This window comes from Hypanus sabinus, unplaced genomic scaffold, assembly GCF_030144855.1.
Source record: "Hypanus sabinus isolate sHypSab1 unplaced genomic scaffold, sHypSab1.hap1 scaffold_2103, whole genome shotgun sequence".
NCBI lineage: Eukaryota > Metazoa > Chordata > Chondrichthyes > Myliobatiformes > Dasyatidae > Hypanus > Hypanus sabinus.
The window spans coordinates 18,393-41,478 of NW_026780208.1; the positions used below are offsets into that span (position 1 = coordinate 18,393).

A 23,086-nucleotide genomic window follows, 5' to 3' on the forward strand; every position below is an offset into this window, starting at 1 on the left:
GACTGCGGGGAGCCCCAGCACCTGGAGAACGGCCGATTCCGCGTGGTGGAGAGCAGCCGTGTGAGGAACGGATACCAGACCCGCATCCAGTACTCCTGTCACCCCCACTACCACATGGAGAGTCCGGGCGACGGTGAGTGGCACCGGTGGGGGGGCGGGTGGAGGGATTGCGGAGGATGGAGATAGGCTGGTAGTATGTGCGGAAGGAGAAGTGGAGGGAGGGAGGGAGAGGGAGGTAAAGAGGGAGAGATTATAAGGTGGGGAGGGAGAGAAGGGGATGTGAAGGAAGGAGGTGTGGGAGGGAGAAGTTAAGGAAGGTGAAAGGAGGGAGTGGAGGTAGGAACGAGGGAGCAAGGAGTGAGGGGGCAGGTAGGGATGTGGGTGGGAGGAGTGGTGGTAGATGGGGAAGGCAGAGGGAGGAGGTATAGGAAGGGAGTGAAGATATAGAGGAATGACGGAGGGTGGAGGAGGGAAAGAGGGAGGCGCAGTAGATGGGGAGTGGAGGGGAAGGTGGAGGTAGGGAGTGTGGGAGGGGTTACATGGAGACAGTGGGGTGGGGGACAGTCAGTGAAAGGGGAGTGGGAGGATGTGTTCTCCCTCACTCTTGCCTACCCTCCCTCCCTCCTTCCCCACTCTACGTCCTCTCCCTTCCTTGCTCCCCTCCTTCCCACCTCCCTCCGCCTCCCCATCTCCCTCCCTTTCTCCTCCTCCTTTCCAGCCCCTCCCTCTCTCCAGCTCATCTCCCTCCCCCACCTCTGGCGAGGTCTGAACTGGAGGGCGGGCAAGTCGGGGGCCTCTCGGCTGCCGGCCAGCCTCTGTGGTGGAGGACTGAGCCAGTGTTTCAACAGGAAGTTCCCGAGTGTCAGGACGATAAGGGAGAACCACGTTGGCTCTCAGTGGCCGGGACAGACAGGCGGAGGGAGGGAAAATCTGGGTCTGGGATGTCCTGGGGTCAGGCAGAGAGGTGGAGGGAGGGAGGGAGGGACTGTGATCACTCTCCTTCACCCCCGTCTCCCATCCCTCTTCCCGCCCCTCCCCATCCTGCCGTGGACAGAGTGTCTCTATAGTCTGGGACCAGAGGACACAGCCTCCGAATACTGTACAAGCACAGAGGATAGGAGCAACTGCTTTAGCAGGAGGGAGGTGAATCTGTGGAGGCCAAATCTCTGGCTGTATTTATAAGTTGATAGGTTCCTGATTAGTTGGAGTGTGAAAGGTTATGGGGAGGAGGCAGGAGAGTAGGGTTGAGTGGGATAGTAAATCAGCAATGATGGAATGAAGGAGCAGACTCGATGGACTGAATGGCCTGATCTGTTCCTTTGTGTTGCGGCTCCCCCCCGGCCTCCGTGCCCTTCGTTCTCCGAGCCTCACCCTGTCAGTCTCGAGCCGCGGGGCTGATGCCTGCTCTCTGCTTCTCCAGGAACCTATACCTGCACAGCTTCTCGTCGCTGGATCAACCGCAGTGTCAGGGAGACCATTCCCTACTGTGCCCCAGGTAAATTCCCACACCGGCCTGCCTTCCCTCATCCTCCCTCCCTCCTTCCCTCCGCCTCTCTCTCACACACACAGTTACACCCCTACTATTTTAGTTGCTATTGAAGATTGCAGGGCAGTCTGGCGCAGTGGTCAGCACAATACAGGAGACCCGGGTTCAATTCCCACCAAGTTTATAGGTTCACCCCGTGGGTGACCACGTCCAAAGACATACTGGGTGGTAGGTTCATTAGTCACTGTGAATTGGCCCGTGACTGGGACTAAATCAGTGGCCAGCGTGGCTTAAAAGGCCGGGGGGGGGGGGGGGGGGGGACATTCAATGCTAAATCAGTTGTGGGCAAATGGAGTTTAATTGTGGTGGGTGTGAGGTGTAGCTGGTTGGAGAGTCAGTCCAGAGGACTGTCACAGTCAACAGCGGGACCCTGGCCGGTGTTGGAGAACAGCGTGCTGAAGGTGGGCTGGGTGGGTGGGGGAGAGGGGCTGAGCCGACGTTCATCGGTCAGGATACTGAGATGTCTTGCTGCAGTTACACCAGACGTTTGTCGAACGTCCTGTGGTTTTCGTCACCCAGTGAAAGGAATGACGGGGGCCAGCCGGAGAGGGCACAGGGAACTTACAAAGGCGATTCGGGGGCCCGAGTAATCAGGAAGAGCTGGGCCTTTGATCCTTGGACTGGGGGGTGGCGGGGGAACCTCGTCGCATTTTACGAGATCATTCCAGGGGCAGATTGGGGGTGAGCGCACACAGTCTACCTCCCAGGAGAGGAGTGAAGTTCGAAGGCAGAAGCTGAAGGTGGGGGGGGGGGGGAAACATGAGGGACAACTTTGCCACCCGGGGGTGGGGGGGAATTGAGTTGATGGTGTGAGCTGCCAGAAGAAGTGGTAGGGGCAGGACTTGGGTAGGACAGGAACCAGATGGGGCAAACCTGGATGGGAATCTTGGTCGACATGGTCCCGATGGGCTGAAGGGCCTGGTTTCGGAGTTGAGACTCCCTGAATCCACTGCCCACCCCAACCACCTCCTCACCTAATCCATCAGCTCCTGGGGTTACACCCACAGTGTAACGCTCTTGTCATTCCCCCCCCATCCCTGCTCATACTCCCCTGGCTTCCTCTCCCTCCTCCCCCACTCCGGGGTCATTTACTTTCTCTCTCTCTCCCCCCTTATACCCCCATCACTCTTCCTCTCACTATATCCCCCCCCCCCAGGTTCACCCCTGTTCTCCCTCTATCCCCCTTGCTCTTTCTCCCCCACCGTGTTCACTCCCCATCCTCTCTCCGTGCTTCCACCACCCCGCTCTGGCAAAACCGGAATATCCGACCCCACCCCGCAGTCCCTCTCCCTCGTTGTAGTTAGATGATCGCTAACCCCCCCCCCCCACCCCGCTCTCCCTCTTACTCCCTACCCCACTTGCCCCCGCAGTGTGCGGGAAGCCGGAGCAGCCCGTGGACAGGGGAACAGCTCGGATCTTCGGGGGCGCCCCGGCGCCCAACGCCAGCTTCCCCCTGGCAGGTGTACCTGCGGCCCCCGCAGCAGCAGGGCCGGGGCTCCGGGGTGCTGATCGACCCGCGCTGGGTGCTGACCGCCGCCCACGTCTTCTGGCTCAAGCACCAGCCGCGGCCGGACGCCAAGACGCTGAGGAGCTACGGCGTCTACCTGGGCGACAACGACCTGGAGGACCTGCTGGAGTCGGCCGGCCAGCCGGTGGAGGGGGTCTACCTGCACCCGGGGTACGCGGGCGGCGACAACCCGCAGTTCACCCACGACCTGGCCCTGATCAAGCTGGCCGCGCCGGTCACCCTCGGCCGCTACGTCGTCCCCGCCTGCCTGCCCGAGCGGGGCCACACCCAGCTCTACGGCACCGGGCAGCTGGGCTACGTGGCGGGCTGGGGCGTCACGCAGGACCAGAGGCTGCTCAACCGGCTGCACTACGTGGGGCTGCCCGTGGCCGACCAGGAGAGGTGCCGCCGGGTGATGGAGAAGGCGCAGCAAGGGCTGGGGGGCGAGCTGCTCCGCCTGGGGCCCGGTATGTTCTGCGCCGGCACGGGCCTCGGCGAGACGGACTCGTGCCAGGGCGACAGCGGCGGGGCGTTCGCCGTCCGCCGGCGGGACGACGACGCCTGGTACGTGACCGGCCTGGTGTCCTGGGGGCTCGGCTGCGGCCGCAACGGCACCTACGGCGTCTACACCCGCGTGGAGAGCTACCTGCCCTGGATCCGCCAGACAATGGCCGGGGGCCAGGACTGACACCCAACGCCAAATCCCCCCACCGTCGTCCCTCTCCACTCCCAGCCACCCGCCGTCATCCACTCCCCAACCTGTCCCGCACAGTTACCGTCCAGACCCCCTCACAACCCCCAGGAGGGGTGACTGCACCTTCGGACTGGTGTGTTTTACCTCTTTTCAGATCAACCTTGATGGACTGGAGTTGAATTTTAAATGGGGCATAATTATTTAGGGATGGGAGTGGTGTGATTTTTGGACGGGATCGGTTCAGAATGGATTTAGATTAATTTTAGAGATTAAATATTTAATTTGGATCGATGTGGTTCCAGTTGCATTAATTTAATTTTAACATAGGATTTATTTTAAGACCAGAAGAGGTACAAGCAGACGAGGCCATTCGGCGACTAAGGTCTGGCTGGCTTTGGGGTGGGATTTGTATCATTTTAAACATGATTAATAGAATCTGGATTCAGATTAGTTTAATTTTGGTTCAAATGTATTGAAATTGGATGATGGTTTTGAAATTAGATTAGAATAATGCAAGAAGGAATTGGTTAAGATTGAATTATTTTTAATCTTAAACAAGATTCATCTGACTTGGGTGTGATCAGTTTAATTTTTGATTAGTTTGGTTGGCACCAGCACGGCAATGTGGAAAGGTGGTGAGGGGAGCTGATTGATGGGGCAGTGTGGCAGGAAAAGGGGAGCTGAGGGAAGGTCACTGATGGAGGAGAGGTGGAGGATGGAGTATCTAGCAGGAGGAATCGTTGATGTGCACAGGCTCCTACCATCCTCACACCCCTCGACCCTCTAACTCTGACTCCTCATCATTAATTCTGTTGCTTCGGATTTCCAGTATCTGCAGATTATCTTTTGTTCCCATTTGCCAACCCACTCCTGTTATTCTCTCTCTCTCTCTCTCTCCTTTCGTCAAGCAACACATCTCTCATTCCAACCGTTTCCGCTCCCTTTGCCCCTCACTCACTCCAAACACACCACCCAACCCCCTTTCCCGTATCTCGCCTGACAGGGAATTGCAATTTCCCCTGCCCCGAAAGAGCATCTGCATGTTCTGGGAAGGATTCTGCATGTCAGGAGAGAGTTTCAAAGGGAGGCCGCAGAGACAGATTTGGGATGGAATCCAGACCTTGGGGACATTTCCCGCCAGGAGTTCGTGACCGTGAGGACGGCTGTGAACTGTGTAAACATCGCTGAGGACATCTGGTCCCAGAACACTAAACACAGCAGACAGAGAGAGAGAGAGAGAGAGATCAATAGGCACTCGTTCCACACAACCTCCGTTCAGCAGTGTGTGATGGGACGGTGCGGAGGGGGATTCACTCTGTGTCTGACGCTGGGAGTGTGTGATGGGACGGTGTGGAGGGAGATTCACTCTGTGTCTGACCCCGGGAGTGTGTGATGGGACGGTGTGGAGGGAGATTCACCCTGTGTCTGACCCCGGGAGTGTGTGATGGGACGGTGTGGAGGGAGATTCACTCTGTGTCTGACCCCGGGAGTGTGTGACGGGACGGTGTGGAGGGAGATTCACTCTGTGTCTGACCCGGGAGTATGTGATGGGATGGTGTGGAGGGGGATTCACTCTGTGTCTGACCCCGGGAGTGTGTGATGGGACGGTGTGGAGGGAGATTCACTCTGTGTCTGACCCCGGGAGTGTGTGATGGGACGGTGCGGAGGGAGATTCACCCTGTGTCTGACCCCGGGAGTATGTGATGGGACGGTGTGGAGGGAGATTCACTCTGTGTCTGACCCCGGGAGTATGTGATGGGACGGTGTGGAGGGAGATTCACTCTGTGTCTGACCACGGGTGTGTGTGATGGGACGGTGTGGAGGGAGATTCACTCTGTGTCTGACCCCGGGTGTGTGTGATGGGACGGTGTGGAGGGAGATTCACTCTGTGTCTGACCCCAGGAGTGTGAGATGGGACGGTGTGGAGGGAGATTCACACTGTGTCTGACTCCAGGAGTGTGTGATGGGACGGTGTGGAGGGAGATTCCCACTGTGTCTGACCCCGGGACTGTGTGATGGGACGGTGTGGAGGGAGATTCACTCTGTGTCTGACCCCGGGAGTGTGTGATGGGATGGTGTGGAGGGAGATTCACTCTGTGTCTGACCCCGGGAGTGTGTGATGGGACGGTGTGGAGGGAGATTCACTCTGTGTCTGACCACGGGTGTGTGTGATGGGACGGTGTGGAGGGAGATTCACTCTGTGTCTGACCCCGGGTGTGTGTGATGGGACGGTGTGGAGGGAGATTCACTCTGTGTCTGACCCCGGGAGTGTGTGATGGGACGGTGTGGAGGGAGATTCACACTGTGTCTGACTCTAGGAGTGTGTGATGGGACGGTATGGAGGGAGATTCACTCTGTGTCTGACCCCGGGAATGTGTGATGGGACGGTGTGAAGGGAGATTCACTCTGTGTCTGACCCCGGGAGTGTGTGATGGGATGGTGTGGAGGGAGATTCACTCTGAGTCTGATCCCGGGAGTGTGTGATGGGACGGTGCGGAGGGAGTTTCACCCTGTGTCTGACCCCGGCAGAGTGTGATGGGATGGTGTGGAGGGAGATCCACTCTGTCTGACCCCGGGAGTGTGTGATGGGACGGTGTGGAGGGAGATTCACCCTGTGTCTGACCCCGGCAGTGTGTGCTGGGAGGGTGCGGAGTGAGATTCACTTTGTGTCTGACCCCGGGAGTGTGTGTTGGGACGGTGTGGAGTGAGATTCACTTTGTGTCTGACCCCGGGAGTGTGTGTTGGGACGGTGTAGAGGGAGATTCACCCTGTGTCTGACCCCGGGAATCAGTGATGGGATGGTGTGGAGGGAGATTCACTCTGTGTCTGACCCCGGGAGTGTGTGATGGGACGGTGTGGAGGGAGTTTCACCCTGTGCCTGACCCCGGGAGTGTGTGATGGGATGGTGTGGAGGGAGATTCACTCTGTGTCTGACCCCAGGAGTGTGTGATGGGACGGTGTGGAGGGAGATTCACTCTGTGTCTGACCCCGGAAGGCCATATTTTTCAATTTTTTCACAATCACGTGCCGACCAAGACATCTTTCAAGAGCCGCTAACATTTCAGCCTCTACCACATGGCAGGTTGGGTGCCTCTCTCCGTACAGGAGTGATGGAAGTAAGGAGGGGGTGTGGGGATGTGAGTTGGACGGGAATGAAGACAGTGGCTGAGAGCGAGAAAACGCGAGGGGCCGCTGGAGGGAGCCCTGCTTTACCACTCCCCCAGTCTGTGGTCACCCTCCCCCTTCCAGTCTGTTGCTTGCTCAGCCCGGTCCCCTTCTGGGAGAGCCGTTGGACACAAGGGAGATGGCCCACAGACCCCGGCACCATCCTCTCCCAGACACCGGCCAGACTTCACAGATTTATTGATGGGAGTATGATTACAGATCAACCATCCAGTACAACGCAATCTCGAGTCAGTGACGGCCATGAGAGAGTCCTCCGGCTCGATACAATCGCCAGTCTCCGTCCTCCGAACCCCTTACAAGCGTCCCAACCAGTAAAGGGCCAAAGGCAGGAGCCACTCTTCCCCACCCCCCTCTATCCCCTCCATGCCTGAGAGGGGCTTTGGTGGGGCTGCTGCCAAGGTGTTCTCTCCCCTCACCCCCCCCCCATGCTCCGATGATACTCTAAACCATCCTCTGTGCACCCGCCCTCACACTATGGGGAGATCCCTCACCGCCCCAAGCCCAGTGCCCCCCCGTGAGATCCCTCACTACCAACAGATGGAAGCCTCACCGCCCCACCCACGCCCACCGTCCCGCAGTCACTGCTCCTCCCACTGTGCGGAGATCCCTCACTGCTTCTCCAACAGAGGGTAACTCCCTCAGCAGCCCCTCACACTGGGGAGATCCCTCACTGCCCCAAGCCCAGTGCCCCCCCGTGAGATCCCTCACTACCAACAGATGGAAGCCTCACCGCCCCACCCACGCCCACCGTCCCGCAGTCACTGCTCCTCCCACTGTGCGGAGATCCCTCACTGCTTCTCCAACAGAGGGTAACTCCCTCAGCAGCCCCTCACACTATGGGGAGATCCCTCACCGCCCCAAGCCCAGTGCCCCCCGTGAGATCCCTCACCTCTTCCAACAGATGGAAGCCTCCTCACCGCCCCACCCACGCCCACCGTCCCGCAGTCACTGCTCCCACTGTGTGGAGATCCCTCACTGCTTCTCCAACAGAGGGTAACTCCCTCAGCAGCCCCTCACACTGGGGAGATCCCTCACTGCCCCAAGCCCAGTGCCCTTCCCTTCCCTCCCACAGTACGGAGCTCCTTCACTGCCCCTTCCTTGAGTGGGGATCTCCCTCTGCCCCCACGCCCAGCATCTATCCCAGAGTGGGGACCCGCCAGCCCCACATCTGCCGCGTCTCTCCTCCCAGAGGGGGTAGCTCAGAGCGAGGGGGGGGGTGTTGTTGGAGTGAGAGGTGGAGTAGGGTGGAAGGACACCCGAGGGTGCGGTGTTGGGCCCCCGCTGCCCTCTGGGACGGGGGTGGACTGGCTCCCCGGCGCTCACAGGTTGAAGGGCAGCTTCTCGGAGGTGCGCTTGCAGATCCAGCGATGGCGCGCGCCGCAGGCGGCGTTGACCCAGGCTCGTCTGCGCAGCATGCCGCAGTGGCCAAACACCTCCAGCTGGTAGTCAAAGTAACCGGTCGGGTAGCCCCGCTCCCAGAACCTGCAGCAGGACGGGGAGGGGGTGAGCGAGAGAGTAGAGACGGAGAGAAAGATGTGAGGGAGAGTCAGATCGGAGGGAGAGAGTGAGGTGGGTAAGGGAGAGTGAGGAATTGAGGTGGTGTGAGTTGGATGAGGGGGTGTGAGGAGGAGTGCAGTGGGAGGGGGGGATTGAGGGGAGTGAGGTGGGAGGGAGGGATTGAGGGGAGAGTGAGGTGGGAGGGATTGAGGGGAGAGTGAGGTGGGAGAGGGGAGGGTGAGGTGGGAGGGAGGGATTGAGGGGAGAGTGAGGTGGGAGAGGGGAGGGTGAGGTGGGAGGGAGGGATTGAGGGGAGAGTGAGGTGGGAGAGGGGAGAGTGAGGTGGGAGGGAGGGATTGAGGGGAGAGTGAGGTGGGAGAGGGGAGAGTGAGGTGGGAGAGGGGAGGGTGAGGTGGGAGGGAGGGATTGAGGGGAGAGTGAGGTGGGAGGGACAGTGCAGAATTAAACCCTGGATCCTATTGCATTGCCACCCACCACCGGGCCTCCCGATCAGGGCAGCATCTGAAGTTGTCCCATGTGGAAAGCGGGACAGATCGAGTGGGGCCACAAACACACCCTCTGGGTCAGCCTCGGCAGAACTGCACCGCCGTCTGTCTGTCAACTGCAGCAAGGGGAGAGGAGGGCGGACGTACAGCTGGGGCAGCGGCGGTGGAGAGAGTCGGCTGGGCGCTAGCATCTCCCCCGGGCCCACGTGGGAGGTGACTTCCTCCGGAGGTTTTCCTGACGGACTTCTGCAGACATGTCTGACTGCGGTTGCGTCACCGTCTGGTTGCCAGCTCCAGAGAGCCAGGGGCCCTGCCAAACACATCCTTCCCCATCGGCTGTACTGTCTACAGGAGGCACCGTCCATCGTTGAAGGTCCTTGCCCTCTCGGTTGTGCCTTCTTCTCATCGGGTGGGAGGTCCAGAAGCCCCCTGTCCTACAGCAGCAGGTTGAGGAGCGGCCTCCCTGAAGCACAGCTCACAAAGTACAGATATGCCACCGTACGCGGCCCTGAGATCAGTTTCCTTGCGGGCATATCAAATGAATTTGAAGAGTAATAACCACAACAGAATCAATGAAAGACCGACCAGTTGGGCCGTTCAACCAGAGTGCAGAAGACAACAAACTGTGCAAATACAAAAAGAAGAAAGACTAATGATAATTAAGTCTATATACTGCTAAAACTCACACACTCTTTGTCTGTTTGTGACCTCCAATTACCCCAGACATCACCATATACAACCCTGAGATTCATTTTCTTGTGGGCATACTCAATAAATCTATAGAACAATAACCACAACAGAATCAATGAAAGACCGACCAGTCAGGCCGTTCAACCAGAGTGGAGACGACAACAAACTGTGCAAATACAAAAAGAAGAAATCATAATGATAAATAAATAACAATAAATATCAAGATTCTGAGATGAAGAGTCCTTGACAGTGACTCCATAGGTTGTGGGAACAGTTTAGGAACGGGGTGAGTGTTGAGTGAAGTTATCTGCTCTGGTTCCGGAGCCGGATGTTTGGGGGGTAGTAACTGTCCCTGACCCTGCTGGTGTGAGTCCTGAGGCTCCTGTACCTTCTTCCTGACGGCAGCTGTGAGAAAAGAGCGTGGCCTGGGTGGTGAGGATCCCTGATGATGGAGGCTCCTGCGACTAGCACGACCCCAATCACAGCCTCGGTACAGCAACGCTGTGACCACCCTGCACGACCACACACTCCTCGATCTTCTCCACAGACCGGACTGATGGCGCCTGTCTGACGCCATGAGCCTGTGATGCTGCTGCAGTACACCTCGTGCACATCAGCTTGACCGGGAAATGACGAGTGTGAGTGTGGGTGTGTAGCGGTCCGATCTAGGCAGAGGGAGAGATACGAGGGAGTGGGAGACGGGTGAGTGCTGGAGAGGGTAGAGGGACGGAGGGATCAAAAACACAGGAGCAGGATTAGGCTGTTTGGCCCATCGAGTCTGTCCAACATTCTATCAGGGCTGATTTACTATCCCTCTCAACAAAGAGAGAGGGGGGGAGATCAGTGAAAGGGATTTAGAGGCAGGCAGCGAGAGAATGGGATAAGAGACACAGTTACAGCAGATTAGAGAGGAGATGGAGAGAGCGAGAGAGAGAGAGAGAGGGTGGGGGGAGAGGCGGAGAGAAAGCCAAAGGCAGAAAGAGAGGGGGTTAGAGAGAAAGCAGATTACGGAGAGAGATGGGGGTCGGAGGACGGAGAGAGAGAAGATGAGAGTGAGAGACAGAGGGTCAGTGAGGGCATCGAGGCAGAAAGGCAGATAGAGAGAGGGGGTAGTTAGTGTGTAGAAGGGAGGCAGAGAGGAGAAAGGCAGGTATTTAGAAAAAGAGAGAGGGTCAGAGAGAAAGGAGAACAGAGGCAGCAGATCCAGGAAGAGAGAGAGAAAGAGAAAAAGAAAGAGTAGCAGGTGACAGAAAAGGACAGAGGGGCAAAGAGATAGGGAGAGAAGGGGGGGCACACAGAGCAAATCGGACCAAAAGACAGATAAAGAGGGGCAGAGAAAGTTAGTTTGTGTGTAGGAGGGAGCTGAGAGAGAGAGATAGAGAGAGGGGGGTAGTTAGTGTGTAGAAGGGAGGCAGAGGGACAGAGCAAAGTAGTTTTTGTGTAGGAGGGAGCTGAGAGAGGGGGGCAGGGGAGTGGTAGTGTGCACAAGGAAGCTGACAGAGAGATAGAGAGAGGGGGGTAGTTAGTGTGTAGAAGGGAGCTGAGACAAAGAGTTAGCTAGTGTGTATAAGGGAAGTGACAGGTAGTGTGTAGACGAGAGCTGACGGGAAGAGAGAGGGGGACGGAGAGAGAGAGAGAAAAAAACCGTGTGCAGAAGGAAGCCGCATCTGACATTTCACCCAGATAGTTTAGAATAAGTAAAAGATCTGGACGTGTGATCACCAGGGCATAGAGGACGTGGGAATGAATGCAAGACCGGGAACTGTACTAATTGGACATCTTATCGTAGTCATTGTCCCTGTGGTGTGTGGCAGGGGGCCTGTGGCTGGGAAAGAGAGCAATTAATGAGGGTCAGGGAGAAGGGGCAGCCTGGTCCGCCGTAGGCACTCGACTGAGTGGATCACAAAAGGCTGGTGATGCAGACAGCAATTAGGACGGTTAACACGATGTTACTGTTGGTCATGAGAGGTCAGAAGTAAGGGTGGGTGGGGGGGGGGGGGGAGAGCTAAATGCCAGATACACGGGGTGCTGGTGAGACTGGGGAACTGTGCACAGCATTCACTCTCACGCTAGTATTGTGTTCAGTCTGTGTCGCCTCATCAAAGGATATAGACAGAATTAGGCCATTCAGCCCATCGAGTCTGCTCTGTCTTTGCATCTTGTCTGATTTATTCTCCCTCCTCCTCCTGCCTTAGAACACAGAGCCTAAACACAGTACAACACAGCACAGGCCCTTCAGCCCTCAGTATTATGCTAACCCAACTACATTAGGAACGAAATGCCAACCCAGCTAATCCCTTCAGCCTACACAATGTCCATATCTTCCATTTTCCTCACATTCATTTACCTAACTAAACATCTCTTAAAAGTCTCTGATGTTTCTGCCTCTCGCACCACCCCGGGTAGCACATTCCAGACACCCATCGCTCTCTGTACAAAAAACTTGCTCCTCACCTCTCCTTTGAACTGTCCCCTTCTCACCTTCAATGCAGGCTCTCTGGTGTTGGACGTTTCAACACTTGGAAGAAGGTTTCTCAATCTGCTCTGTCTCTGCCTCTCAGATCCCCCCTACCCCAGCCTCCCTTTCCCCATAACCTTTGGTACCCTGCCCAATCAAGTATCTATCAACCTCCAGCCTTCAATGCACCCAGCTGCCGGTGGTAATGAATTCACCAGAGTCACCGCCCTCTGGCTGAGGAAATTCCTCCTCATCTCTGACCTAGAGGGAGGCTCCTGTGTCCTGAGGCCGTGCCCGCTGGTCCCAGACTCCCCCAGTACAGGAAACATCCTCTCCATGTCCGCTCTATCTAGGCCTATCGACATCCACTTGGTTTCAGTGAGATCCCCTGCATCCCGTGAGTACAGGTCCAGAGCTCTCCAAGGCTCCTCGTACATTAACCCTTTCATTGCCAGGATCAGCTCCCTCTGGACCTTCTCCAATACCAGCACATCTTGTCCTCAATAAGGAGCCCAAGGCTGGTCCCAGTACCCCGTGTGTGGTCTGACCGATGCCTTATAAAGCCTCAGCATTACGACCTAGCTCTTCTACTTCGAAATGAATGCTAACATTGCACCTGTCTCCCTGACCACCAAAGGAGGATGGAGCTGGAAGCTTTCGAGAGGGTACAGCGGAGGTATGCCTGGATTACACAGCACATCTGGTGAGCGGGTGAAGGGTTTTCTCTCCGGAGCAAAGGAGGATGCGAGAAGCGAACTGATGGAGATCTGTATGACGATAAAAGGCATAGATCGAGTGGACAATCTTTCCACAGGGAGGAAATTACTAATACCAGGGGACATAATTCTAAGGTTATTGGGTGCGTGGAAGGTACAAGGGGGCATGAAGGTATGGGGGTGATTTTGGGTGCAAGGTTTGTTTTACAGAGTGGTGGGTGCGTGGAAGGTACAAGGGGGCATGAAGGTATGGGGGTGATTTTGGGTGCAAGGTTTGTTTTACAGAGTGGTGGGTGCGTGGAAGGTACAAGGGGGCATGAAGGTATGGGGGTGATTTTGGGTGCAAGGTTTGTTTTACAGAGTGGTGGGTGCGTGGAAGGTACAAGGGGGCATGAAGGTATGGGGGTGATTTTGGGTGCGTTTGTTTTACAGAGTGGTGGGTGCGTGGAAGGTACAAGGGGGCATGAAGGTATGGGGGTGATTTTGGGTGCAAGGTTTGTTTTACAGAGTGGTGGGTGCGTGGAAGGTACAAGGGGGCATGAAGGTATGGGGGTGATTTTGGGTGCAAGGTTTGTTTTACAGAGTGGTGGGTGCGTGGAAGGTACATTTGGGCATGAAAGGAAACTCTTCAAAAGGCATGTGGATGATGGAAAAATTTAGAGTGGAGTAGGGGGGAAGGGTTAGAACAGGTTAAAAGGTTGGCACAGCATCACGGGCCAAAGGATCTGTACAGTGCTGTCGTATTCTATGTCACCTTGCTTAGGGGAGGTTATGGGGAACGACGGGGAGGATCCCGACTGAGTGGCAGTGTGGATGCTGTTTCCTGCGTTTGGAGGATCTAGAACAAGGGGTCGAGAACATACCAACATGGGAAGCAGTAGCAGGACTGGGCTCAGCTGGCCCACCGAGACTGCTACGCCATTCAATAAGATCATAAGGCTATAGACCATAAGACAAAGGAGCAGAATTAGGCCACTCGGCCTGTTCCCACCAAAGCCAGGCCACTCCAACGCTGGCCCACTCTAACAATAGCCACTCCGCTTACACCTCCATTCTTATCATGGGCTGAAAAACACATTCACTCTCGATGGGTCTTGCAGTGTTCAAGCAGCTCCCGCCCTACGAGACGTTGCTCTCTCACTCACTGCTTCAAATGATGACTCTCCCCCAACAGGACCTGTAGCTTGTAAATGGCTCCCACCCTGCAAGATGTCACTGTCTCGCTCGCTACTTCAAACATGGCTGACCTGACCGTGGACTCAGCTCCATCACCCTGAATTCCCTCACTATGCCAAAATCTAACCTTAAACCTGTTTAATGTGGCAGCCTCCACTGCTTCCCTGGGCAGAGAGTTCCGCAGATTCACCACCCTCTGGTAAAAGCAGTTTCTCCTCGTCTCCATCCTAAATCTACTCCCCCAAATCTTGAGGCTATGTCCCCTAGTTCTAGCCTTATTTACTAGTGAGAACAACTTTCCTGCCTCTCTTATCTGTCCCTTGCATAATTTTAATGTTCCCAGAAGAATTCCTCTCCTGAAATCCAGCAAGTATAGTCCCCCCTCATAGCGACTCAATCTCTCCTCATAGTCTAACCCCGCCATCTCTGAAATCTACCTGGTGAGCCTCCCCTGCACCACCTCCAAAGCCAGTCTATCCTTCCTCAAGTAAGGAGACCAGAACTGCACACAGTACTCCAGGCGTGGCCTCACCTGTACAGGTGTGACTAGTACAGGTAACAGCATAACCTCCCTGCTCTTAAATAGCCTGGAATAGACATTTACCTTCTTTGATAACCTGTTGCACCTGCAAAGCAACCTTCATGCACAAGCAATCCCAAGTCCCTCTGCACAACAACTTGGTGTGAACTCCCACCATTTTTCATCTATTTTTCCTTCTGAAAGTGTATGGGCTCACACTTACCAAACCCAGTAACTCCACCCTTGCCCACTCACCTAACCTATTTATATCTTGTTACACCTGTGCCCCCCCCCTCCTTTTTGAGAATCGCAAGATCGCTATTAGGTCAGGGCAGGAGACCCAGGAAACGAGAGAGCGATGTTTGGAATGTCCTGGCCCTCAGCGATACAAAGCTGATACAAGGCCATTGTCTCTCGGAGACGGAATTGTGTATTGAGTACTATGCTTCGTGGAAGCCCTCAGGCAACGTGGGCTGGTCGGGGGATGGCATCATTCCACCCTGAGTGACATCTGAGACCCCGTGAGTGGGGATAAAAGAGGGTCTGAGGAACAGCCCCTTTAGACGCACCGGAAGAAACGCTAGAAATCCTGTAACAGCGTAATAGCGAAAGCCGGTGGAAAGCCACGTGCGTCCTTTTCCATTTGCCTCGGAATTGGTGGGTCTTGCCACAGGAGAACGACTTTAGCTAACACCAAGGAGCACTCAGCCCCCACCGACTCTCGAAGGATTAACATCATAAAAGGAATGGGCAAGTTTAAACACTCTCTCTTGACTCCAACCAAAGGCTGCAGCTTGAATGAACCAAAGTGACTTTTATATTTCCATCGGACAATACATTATCCCCTAGACAACGATAGAGCTATTTCTTATTGATTATTATTATACCTGCACTTTTAGATTTAGTATTGACGACGTATATTATCTGTATGTTTGCATTGATATTATTTTTGTGTATTTTATCAATAAATGCTGTTAAAAAATAGTACCATCAGACTTCAATGGGCCTCTCTATCTTTGCTGGTAAGTGACCCAGTTACAGGGTACGTAACAATCTTTCCCTGGACGCTCCGTGCCCTCTGCACAATTTGCTTCCCAACTCACTTTAGCATCAACAGTAAACTCAGATATGCTACTCCCGGTCCCCTCTTCACAAATCGTTGGTGTGTGTTGGAAATGGTCGTGGAGCTGGCTGACTGACAATCAGAGAAACACCCATTTCCATGTTCAAAGCAAATTGATTACCTTGCTATTTCATTCTCTTGTTATCTATTGCTATTTATTTATATCTGCATTTGCACAGTTTGTTGTTCGTCGATCCTGTTCACAGTTACTGTTCTGCAAATTTGATAAGTATGCCCGCAGAAAAAAAGAATCTCAGGGTTGTGTGCAGTGGCGTGTATGTACTCTGACAATAAATTTTACTTTGAACTTTTTGAACTCTGAACAAATATGTCACTTTCTATTGCACTGAGATTCATTTTCTTGGTGGTGTTCATGGTAGGACAGAGAAATACAACAGAATTAATGAAAAGAACACACACAAAGACTGACAAACAACCAACGTGCAAAAGACAAACTGCGAATAATAAAAAATAAGTAAAAAGAAATTTGAGAAAGTGAGTCCATAGGTTGTGGGATCAGTTTAGGATTGAGGTGAGTGAAGTTATTCTCACTGGACCAGCAGCCTGATGGTTGAAGGGTATTAATAGATCCTGAACCTGGTGATGTGAGACCAAGGCTCCTGTACCTCCTGCCCAATGGAAGCAGTGAGAAGAGAGCACGGTCTGGATGATGGGGGTCACTGGTGATGGATGCTGTTTCCTTCTGTCAATACTCTTTGCAGATGAGCTCAATGGTGGGGAGAGCTTTTTCTGTGATGGACTGGGCCGCATCTACCACTTTTAACAGGCTTTTTGTTCTTGGGTATTGGTGTTTCTGTACAATCAGTCGGACAATTGGTATTTATCTCAACTCCCTGACTTGTATTGGTTAACCAATCCTGTCTCCCTGCTGACATATTAACCCCCAAAACCACGTATCTTGATAATTCAGTTTTTACGTGGCTTCTTATCAAAAACTTCATAAACGGAGGTCAGTAAAGTTTACAGACGGTGAACTTGTGGATAGTGTGGAAAATGTGCAGAGAATACAGTGTGATATAAATAAGTTGCAGATATGGGCTGAGAAGTGGCAGATGGAGCTTAACCCAGAGAAATGTGAGGTGTTGCACCTTGACAGGGAAAATGCAAGGAGACAGTTCATTGTTAAAGATGTTACGTATCCCTGCTGGTCTCTCCCTAGATGCTTCTCCACTTGGTGTCTCCCTCTTATCTCATTCTTTTCTTTTGTCCAACTCCACTCAGTGTTTCTCTTCCACTTTTTCTCAGGTGCAATACTGTATATTACCTTACCAACTCACCCCATTTGCTGATGGAGAGAACTGGGGTATCATTTGAATAAATATCCCCTCTCACAGTAAGGGCCAACAGTATGGTAGATTTTCAACAGACCAAACCAAAATGAAGACTAAAGAACATTCAAGACAAGTGATAATATCGAAGCACAAATCTGGGGAAGGGTACAAGACCATCTCAAAGGCACTGAACATTCCTCAGAACTCAGTGTAGTCCATCGTGAATCAGTGGAAAAATACAAAACCACAGCCACACTGCCCAGGTCAGGCGATCCCTCTAAACTTAGTCACCGGAGAAGATTGGCACTTGTAAGAGAGGCTACTGTGACAACAGCAGTCACTCTGAGTGAGCTGCAGGAGTCAGTGGCTGCAACTGGAGATGAAGTTCATGGCTCCACAATCTTTAAAGCCTTGCACAAAACAAGTATTTATGGAAGAATGGCAAAGAAGCAGCTCGGCTAAAAAAAAGCTTATCCTTGCCTGTAAATACTGCAAAGAGTCACACAGAAGAAACTGTAAAGGTGTGGAAGAAGGTCTTGTGCTTGGATGAGACTAAAGTGGAACTTTTTGGCCTCAACATTAAGCTGTACGTGAGGCATAAATCTAATATTGTGCATCAGCCAGGTAACCCCATCTATACTGGAATGTATGGTATCCCATCCTGCTATGAAGATGATTTTCAGCAGCAGAGACCAGAAATCTAGTCAGGATTGATGGGGCAATGAATGCTGAAAAATACAGAGAGATCCTGGATAAAAACTTGCTAGCCTCTGCTAGAAAGCTTAAACTGGGAGAAGTCCATCTTTCAACAGGACAACAAGCCAAATCACACTGCCTGAGAAACCATGCAGTGGCTTCAAATGAAGACAATTGACGTCCCTGAGTGGCCCAGTCAGAGTCCTGACCTTCACCCGATCAAACATCTCTGGCAAGACGTCAAGATTGCTGTCCACCAGCACTCCCAACGAACCTGGCACAGCTTGAGAAAATTTGCAAGGAGGAATGGACAAACCTGCATTTTGTCATTCTTTAAAAAACAGCCCCATATACCTCTGTTAAACTCAGAGGTATGTCATCCATTACTGAAGGTATTAATAAGATTTAAAGAGTGGTGAAAATTTACAAGGACGTTGCTGGGACTGGAGGATTTGAGTTATAGGAAAGGTTGAACAGGTTAGGACTTCATCCCAAGAGAGGAGGAAATGGAGGGGAGATATGACAGAGGTATACAAAATTATGAGGGGCATAGATAGGACAAGTGCAAGCAGGCATAGGTTGGGTGAGACGAGAATGAGAGGTAATGGGTTAAGGGCGAAAGGTGAAATGACTGAGAGGAAGGTGAGGGGGAACTTCACTCAGACAGTGGAACAAGCTAATAGTGGAAATGGTGGAGGTAAGTTCATCTGTAATATTGTAGATAAGTACATAGATAAGTAGATAGATGAAAGGGTTATGGAGAGCTATGGGCCAGGTGCAGGTTGATGGGACTAGGCAGGATGGAAGCCATTGACCAAGAATTTCAACAAAGATGAAGGTCTCACTCCAAGTAAGAACTGGAAAGCGATTTTAAGCAAGTTGCCACGGCAGAAATCTGATTGGTTGAGGACAAACCAATCAGGAAAGAGGGATGTCAGGGGTATAAATACCACCGGGCTAGCCAGGCGGAGGCATCATTCCCGATGAAGATGACAGAGTCTGTTAGAGTCGACTCCTGGACCTGGCAGGAAGCCCGACAACGGTTACTGAGGCAGGATAATAAGTTGTCATGGACGACATGGGCTCCTCACGGACTCAATGAATTTACATGACACCGCAGACTTGGGCAAACGATTCTGACCGTCTGAGCCTCAGACAACGTCAGGGACCTGGCCCAGATCAAGGCAGCAGCTCTCCAACAGGAAGCCCGGGTAGCCAAAGCCTACTGCACCCCCGCAGGAGACCCTGCCCACTCTAAGTGCATGCGGAGGATGGGGTTGTGGCCCTAGGGGATGGGACATGAAGAGGAAGGGTTCAGAGCCGGAGACACTCACGTCAGGTCGTCTTGCAGGGGAGTTCCGTCCACCCAGACCCAGCTCAGGTTCTGTGGTACCTCCCGCATACCAATCCAATACGCGTTGCGGGAGTCGAAGCCAGCCACGAACTTCTGAAGAGGAGACAAAGGTGACAAGTGGAACCCGCTCCACACCGTCCCATCACCCACTCCCGGGGTCAGACACAGAGTGAATCTCCCTCCACGCCGTCCCATCACACACTCCCAGGGTCAGACACAGAGTGAATCTCACTCCACACCGTCCCATCACCCACTCCCGGGGTCAGACACAGAGTGAATCTCCCTCCACACTGTCCCATCACACAATCCCGGGGTCAGACACAGAGAGAATCTCCCTCCACTCCATCCCATCACACACTCCCGGGATCAGACACAGAGTGAATCTCCCTCCACACTGTCCCATCACACACTCCCGGGGTCAGACACAGAGTGAATCTCCCTCCACACCGTCCCATCACACACTCCCGGGGTCAGACACAGAGTGAATGTCCCTCCACACCATCCCATCACACACTCCCGGGGTCAGACACAGAGTGAATCTCCCTCCACACCGTCCCATCACACACTCCCGGGGTCAGACACAGAGTGAATCTCCCTCCACACCGTCCCATCACACACTCCCGGGGTCAGACACAGAGTGGAGCTCCCTCCACTCCATCCCATCACACACTCCCGGGGTCAGACACAGAGTGAATCTCCCTCCACACTGTCCCATCACACACTCCCGGGGTCAGACACAGAGTGAATCTCCCTCCACACCATCCCATCACACACTCCTGGGGTCAGACACAGAGTGAATCTCCCTCCACACTGTCCCATCACACACTCCCGGGGTCAGACACAGAGTGAATCTCCCTCCACACCGTCCCACCACACACTCCCGGGGTCAGACACAGAGTGAATCTCCCTCCACCCCATCCCTTCACACACTCCCGGGGTCAGACACAGAGAGAATCTCCCTCCACCCCATCCCTTCACACACTCCCGAGGTCAGGCTCAGAGTGAATCTCCCTCCACACCGTCCCATCACACACTCCCGGGGTCAGACACAGTGTGAATCTCCCTCCACACCGTCCCATCACACACTCCCGGGGTCAGACACAGAGTGAATCTCCCTACACACCGTCCCATCACACACTCCCGTGGTCAGACACAGAGTGAATCTCCCTCCACACCGTCCCATCACACACTCCCCGAGTCAGACACAGAGTGAATCTCCCTCCACACAGTCCCATCACACACTCCCGGGGTCAGACACACAGTGAATCTCCCACCACACCGTCCCATCACACACACCCGGGGTCAAACACAGAGTGAATCTCCCTCCACACCATCCCATCACACACTCCCAGGGTCAGACACAGAGTGAATCTCCCTCCACACCGTCCCATCACACACTCCCGGGGTCAGACACAGAGTGAATCTCCCTCCACACCGTCCCATCACACACTCCTGGGGTCAGACACAGAGTGAATCTCCCTCCACACTGTCCCATCACACACTCCCGGGGTAAGACACAGAGTGAATCTCCCTCCACACCGTCCCACCACACACTCCCGGGGTCAGACACAGAGTGAATCTCCATCCACCCCATCCCTTCACACACTCCCGGGGTCAGACACAGAGAGAATCTCCCTCCACCCCATCCCTTCACACACTCCCGAGGTCAGGCTCAGAGTGAATCTCCCTCCACACCGTCCCATCACACACTCCCGGGGTCAGACACAGTGTGAATCTCCCTCCACACCGTCCCATCACACACTCCCGGGGTCAGACACAGAGTGAATCTCCCTACACACCGTCCCATCACACACTCCCGTGGTCAGACACAGAGTGAATCTCCCTCCACACCGTCCCATCACACACTCCCCGAGTCAGACACAGAGTGAATCTCCCTCCACACAGTCCCATCACACACTCCCGGGGTCAGACACACAGTGAATCTCCCACCACACCGTCCCATCACACACTCCCGGGGTCAAACACAGAGTGAATCTCCCTCCACACCATCCCATCACACACTCCCAGGGTCAGACACAGAGTGAATCCCCCTCCACAGCATCCCATCACACACTCCCCAAGTCAGACAAAGAGTGTATCTCCCTCCACATCGTCCCATCACACACTCCCGGGGTCAGACACAGAGTGAATCTCCCTCCACACCATCCCATCACACACTCCCCGAGTCAGACACAGAGTGAATCTCCCTCCACACAGTCCCATCACACACTCCCGGGGTCAGACACAGGGTGAAACTCCCTCCACACCGTCCCATCACACACTCCCGGGGTCAGACACAGAGTGAATCTCCCTCCACACCGTCCCATCACACACTCCCGGGGTCAGACACAGGGTGAAACTCCCTCCACACCGTCCCATCACACACTCCCGGGGTCAGACACAGAATGAATCTCCCTCCACACCGTCCCATCACACACACCCGGGGCCAGACACAGAGTGAAGCTCCCTCCACACCGTCCCATTACACACTCCCGGGGTCAGACACAGAGTGAATCTCCCTCCACACCGTCCCATCACACACACCGGGGTCAAACACAGAGTGAAGCTCCCTCCACACCGTCCCATCACACACTCCCGGGGTCAGACACAGAGTGAATCTCCCTCCACACCGTCCCATCACACACTCCCGGGGTCAGACACAGAGTGAATCTCCCCCCACACAGTCCCATCACACACTCCCGGGGTCAGACACAGAGTGAAGCTCCCTCCACACCGTCCCATCACACACTCCCCGGGTCAGACACAGGGTGAATCTCCCTCCACACCGTCCCATCACACTCTCCCGGGGTCAGACACAGAGTGAAGCTCCCTCCACACCGTCCCATCACACACTCCCCGGGTCAGACACAGAGTGCATCTCCCTCCACACCGTCCCATCACACACTCCCGGGGTCAGACACACAGTGAATCTCCCTCCACACCATTCCATCACACACTCCCGGGGTCAGACACAGAGTGAATCTCCCTCCACACCGTCCCATCACACACTCCCGGGGTCAGTCACAGAGTGAATCTCCCTCCACACCGTTCCATCACACACTCTCGGGGTCAGACACACAGTGAATCTCCCTCCACACCGTCCCATCACACACTCCCCGGGTCAGACACAGTGTGAATCACCCTCCACACCGTCCCATCACACACTCCCAGGGACAGACACAGAGTGAATCCCCCTCCAAACCGTCCTATCATACATTCCCGGGTCAGACACAGAGTGTATCCCCCTCCACACCGTCCCATCACACACTCCCGGGGTCAGACACAGAGTGAATCTCCCTCCACACCGTCCCATCACACACTCCCGGGGTCAGACACAGAGTGGAGCTCCCTCCACTCCATCCCATCACACACTCCCGGGGTCAGACACAGAGTGAATCTCCCTCCACACTGTCCCATCACACACTCCCGGGGTCAGACACAGAGTGAATCTCCCTCCACACCATCCCATCACACACTCCTGGGGTCAGACACAGAGTGAATCTCCCTCCACACTGTCCCATCACACACTCCCGGGGTCAGACACAGAGTGAATCTCCCTCCACACCGTCCCACCACACACTCCCGGGGTCAGACACAGAGTGAATCTCCCTCCACCCCATCCCTTCACACACTCCCGGGGTCAGACACAGAGAGAATCTCCCTCCACCCCATCCCTTCACACACTCCCGAGGTCAGGCTCAGAGTGAATCTCCCTCCACACCGTCCCATCACACACTCCCGGGGTCAGACACAGTGTGAATCTCCCTCCACACCGTCCCATCACACACTCCCGGGGTCAGACACAGAGTGAATCTCCCTACACACCGTCCCATCACACACTCCCGTGGTCAGACACAGAGTGAATCTCCCTCCACACCGTCCCATCACACACTCCCCGAGTCAGACACAGAGTGAATCTCCCTCCACACAGTCCCATCACACACTCCCGGGGTCAGACACACAGTGAATCTCCCACCACACCGTCCCATCACACACACCCGGGGTCAAACACAGAGTGAATCTCCCTCCACACCATCCCATCACACACTCCCAGGGTCAGACACAGAGTGAATCTCCCTCCACACCGTCCCATCACACACTCCCGGGGTCAGACACAGAGTGAAT

The 23,086-nt window shown here is 54.5% G+C and overlaps 2 protein-coding genes across 2 annotated transcripts; one reads left to right on the forward strand and one right to left on the reverse strand.

Annotated features, from left to right (window-relative positions):
- Nucleotides 1-78: 78 nt before the first annotated feature.
- On the forward strand, nucleotides 79-3,875 carry LOC132387697 (complement C1r-A subcomponent-like; the record flags this gene model as incomplete). The annotated part of the gene is made up of 3 exons (XM_059960059.1): nucleotides 79-133; nucleotides 1,421-1,495; nucleotides 2,917-3,875. Coding segments are annotated over 3 exons (955 nt in total), but the record flags the coding sequence as incomplete, so codon positions are not given.
- A 2,790-nt stretch (nucleotides 3,876-6,665) lies between these two features.
- Nucleotides 6,666-19,093, reverse strand: LOC132387696 (CD209 antigen-like protein E). Its single transcript, XM_059960058.1, has 2 exons — nucleotides 18,942-19,093; nucleotides 6,666-8,415 (listed from the first exon to the last, which is right to left on the reverse strand). Exons 1-2 carry the CDS (start codon nucleotides 19,007-19,009, stop codon nucleotides 8,253-8,255), a joined length of 231 nt encoding a protein of 76 aa, XP_059816041.1. The 5' UTR covers nucleotides 19,010-19,093; the 3' UTR covers nucleotides 6,666-8,252.
- Between the last annotated feature and the right edge of the window lie 3,993 nt (nucleotides 19,094-23,086).

Bases quoted from the DNA above. Each gene is read 5' to 3' on its own strand.
- LOC132387696 (XM_059960058.1), bottom strand. From the start codon at position 19,009: ATGCGGGAGGTACCACAGAACCTGAGCTGGGTCTGGGTGGACGGAACT. The intron at 8,416-18,941 runs GTGAGTGTCTCC...GTCCTGCTGCAG, and splicing joins CCCCTGCAAGACGACCTGAC to GTTCTGGGAGCGGGGCTACC.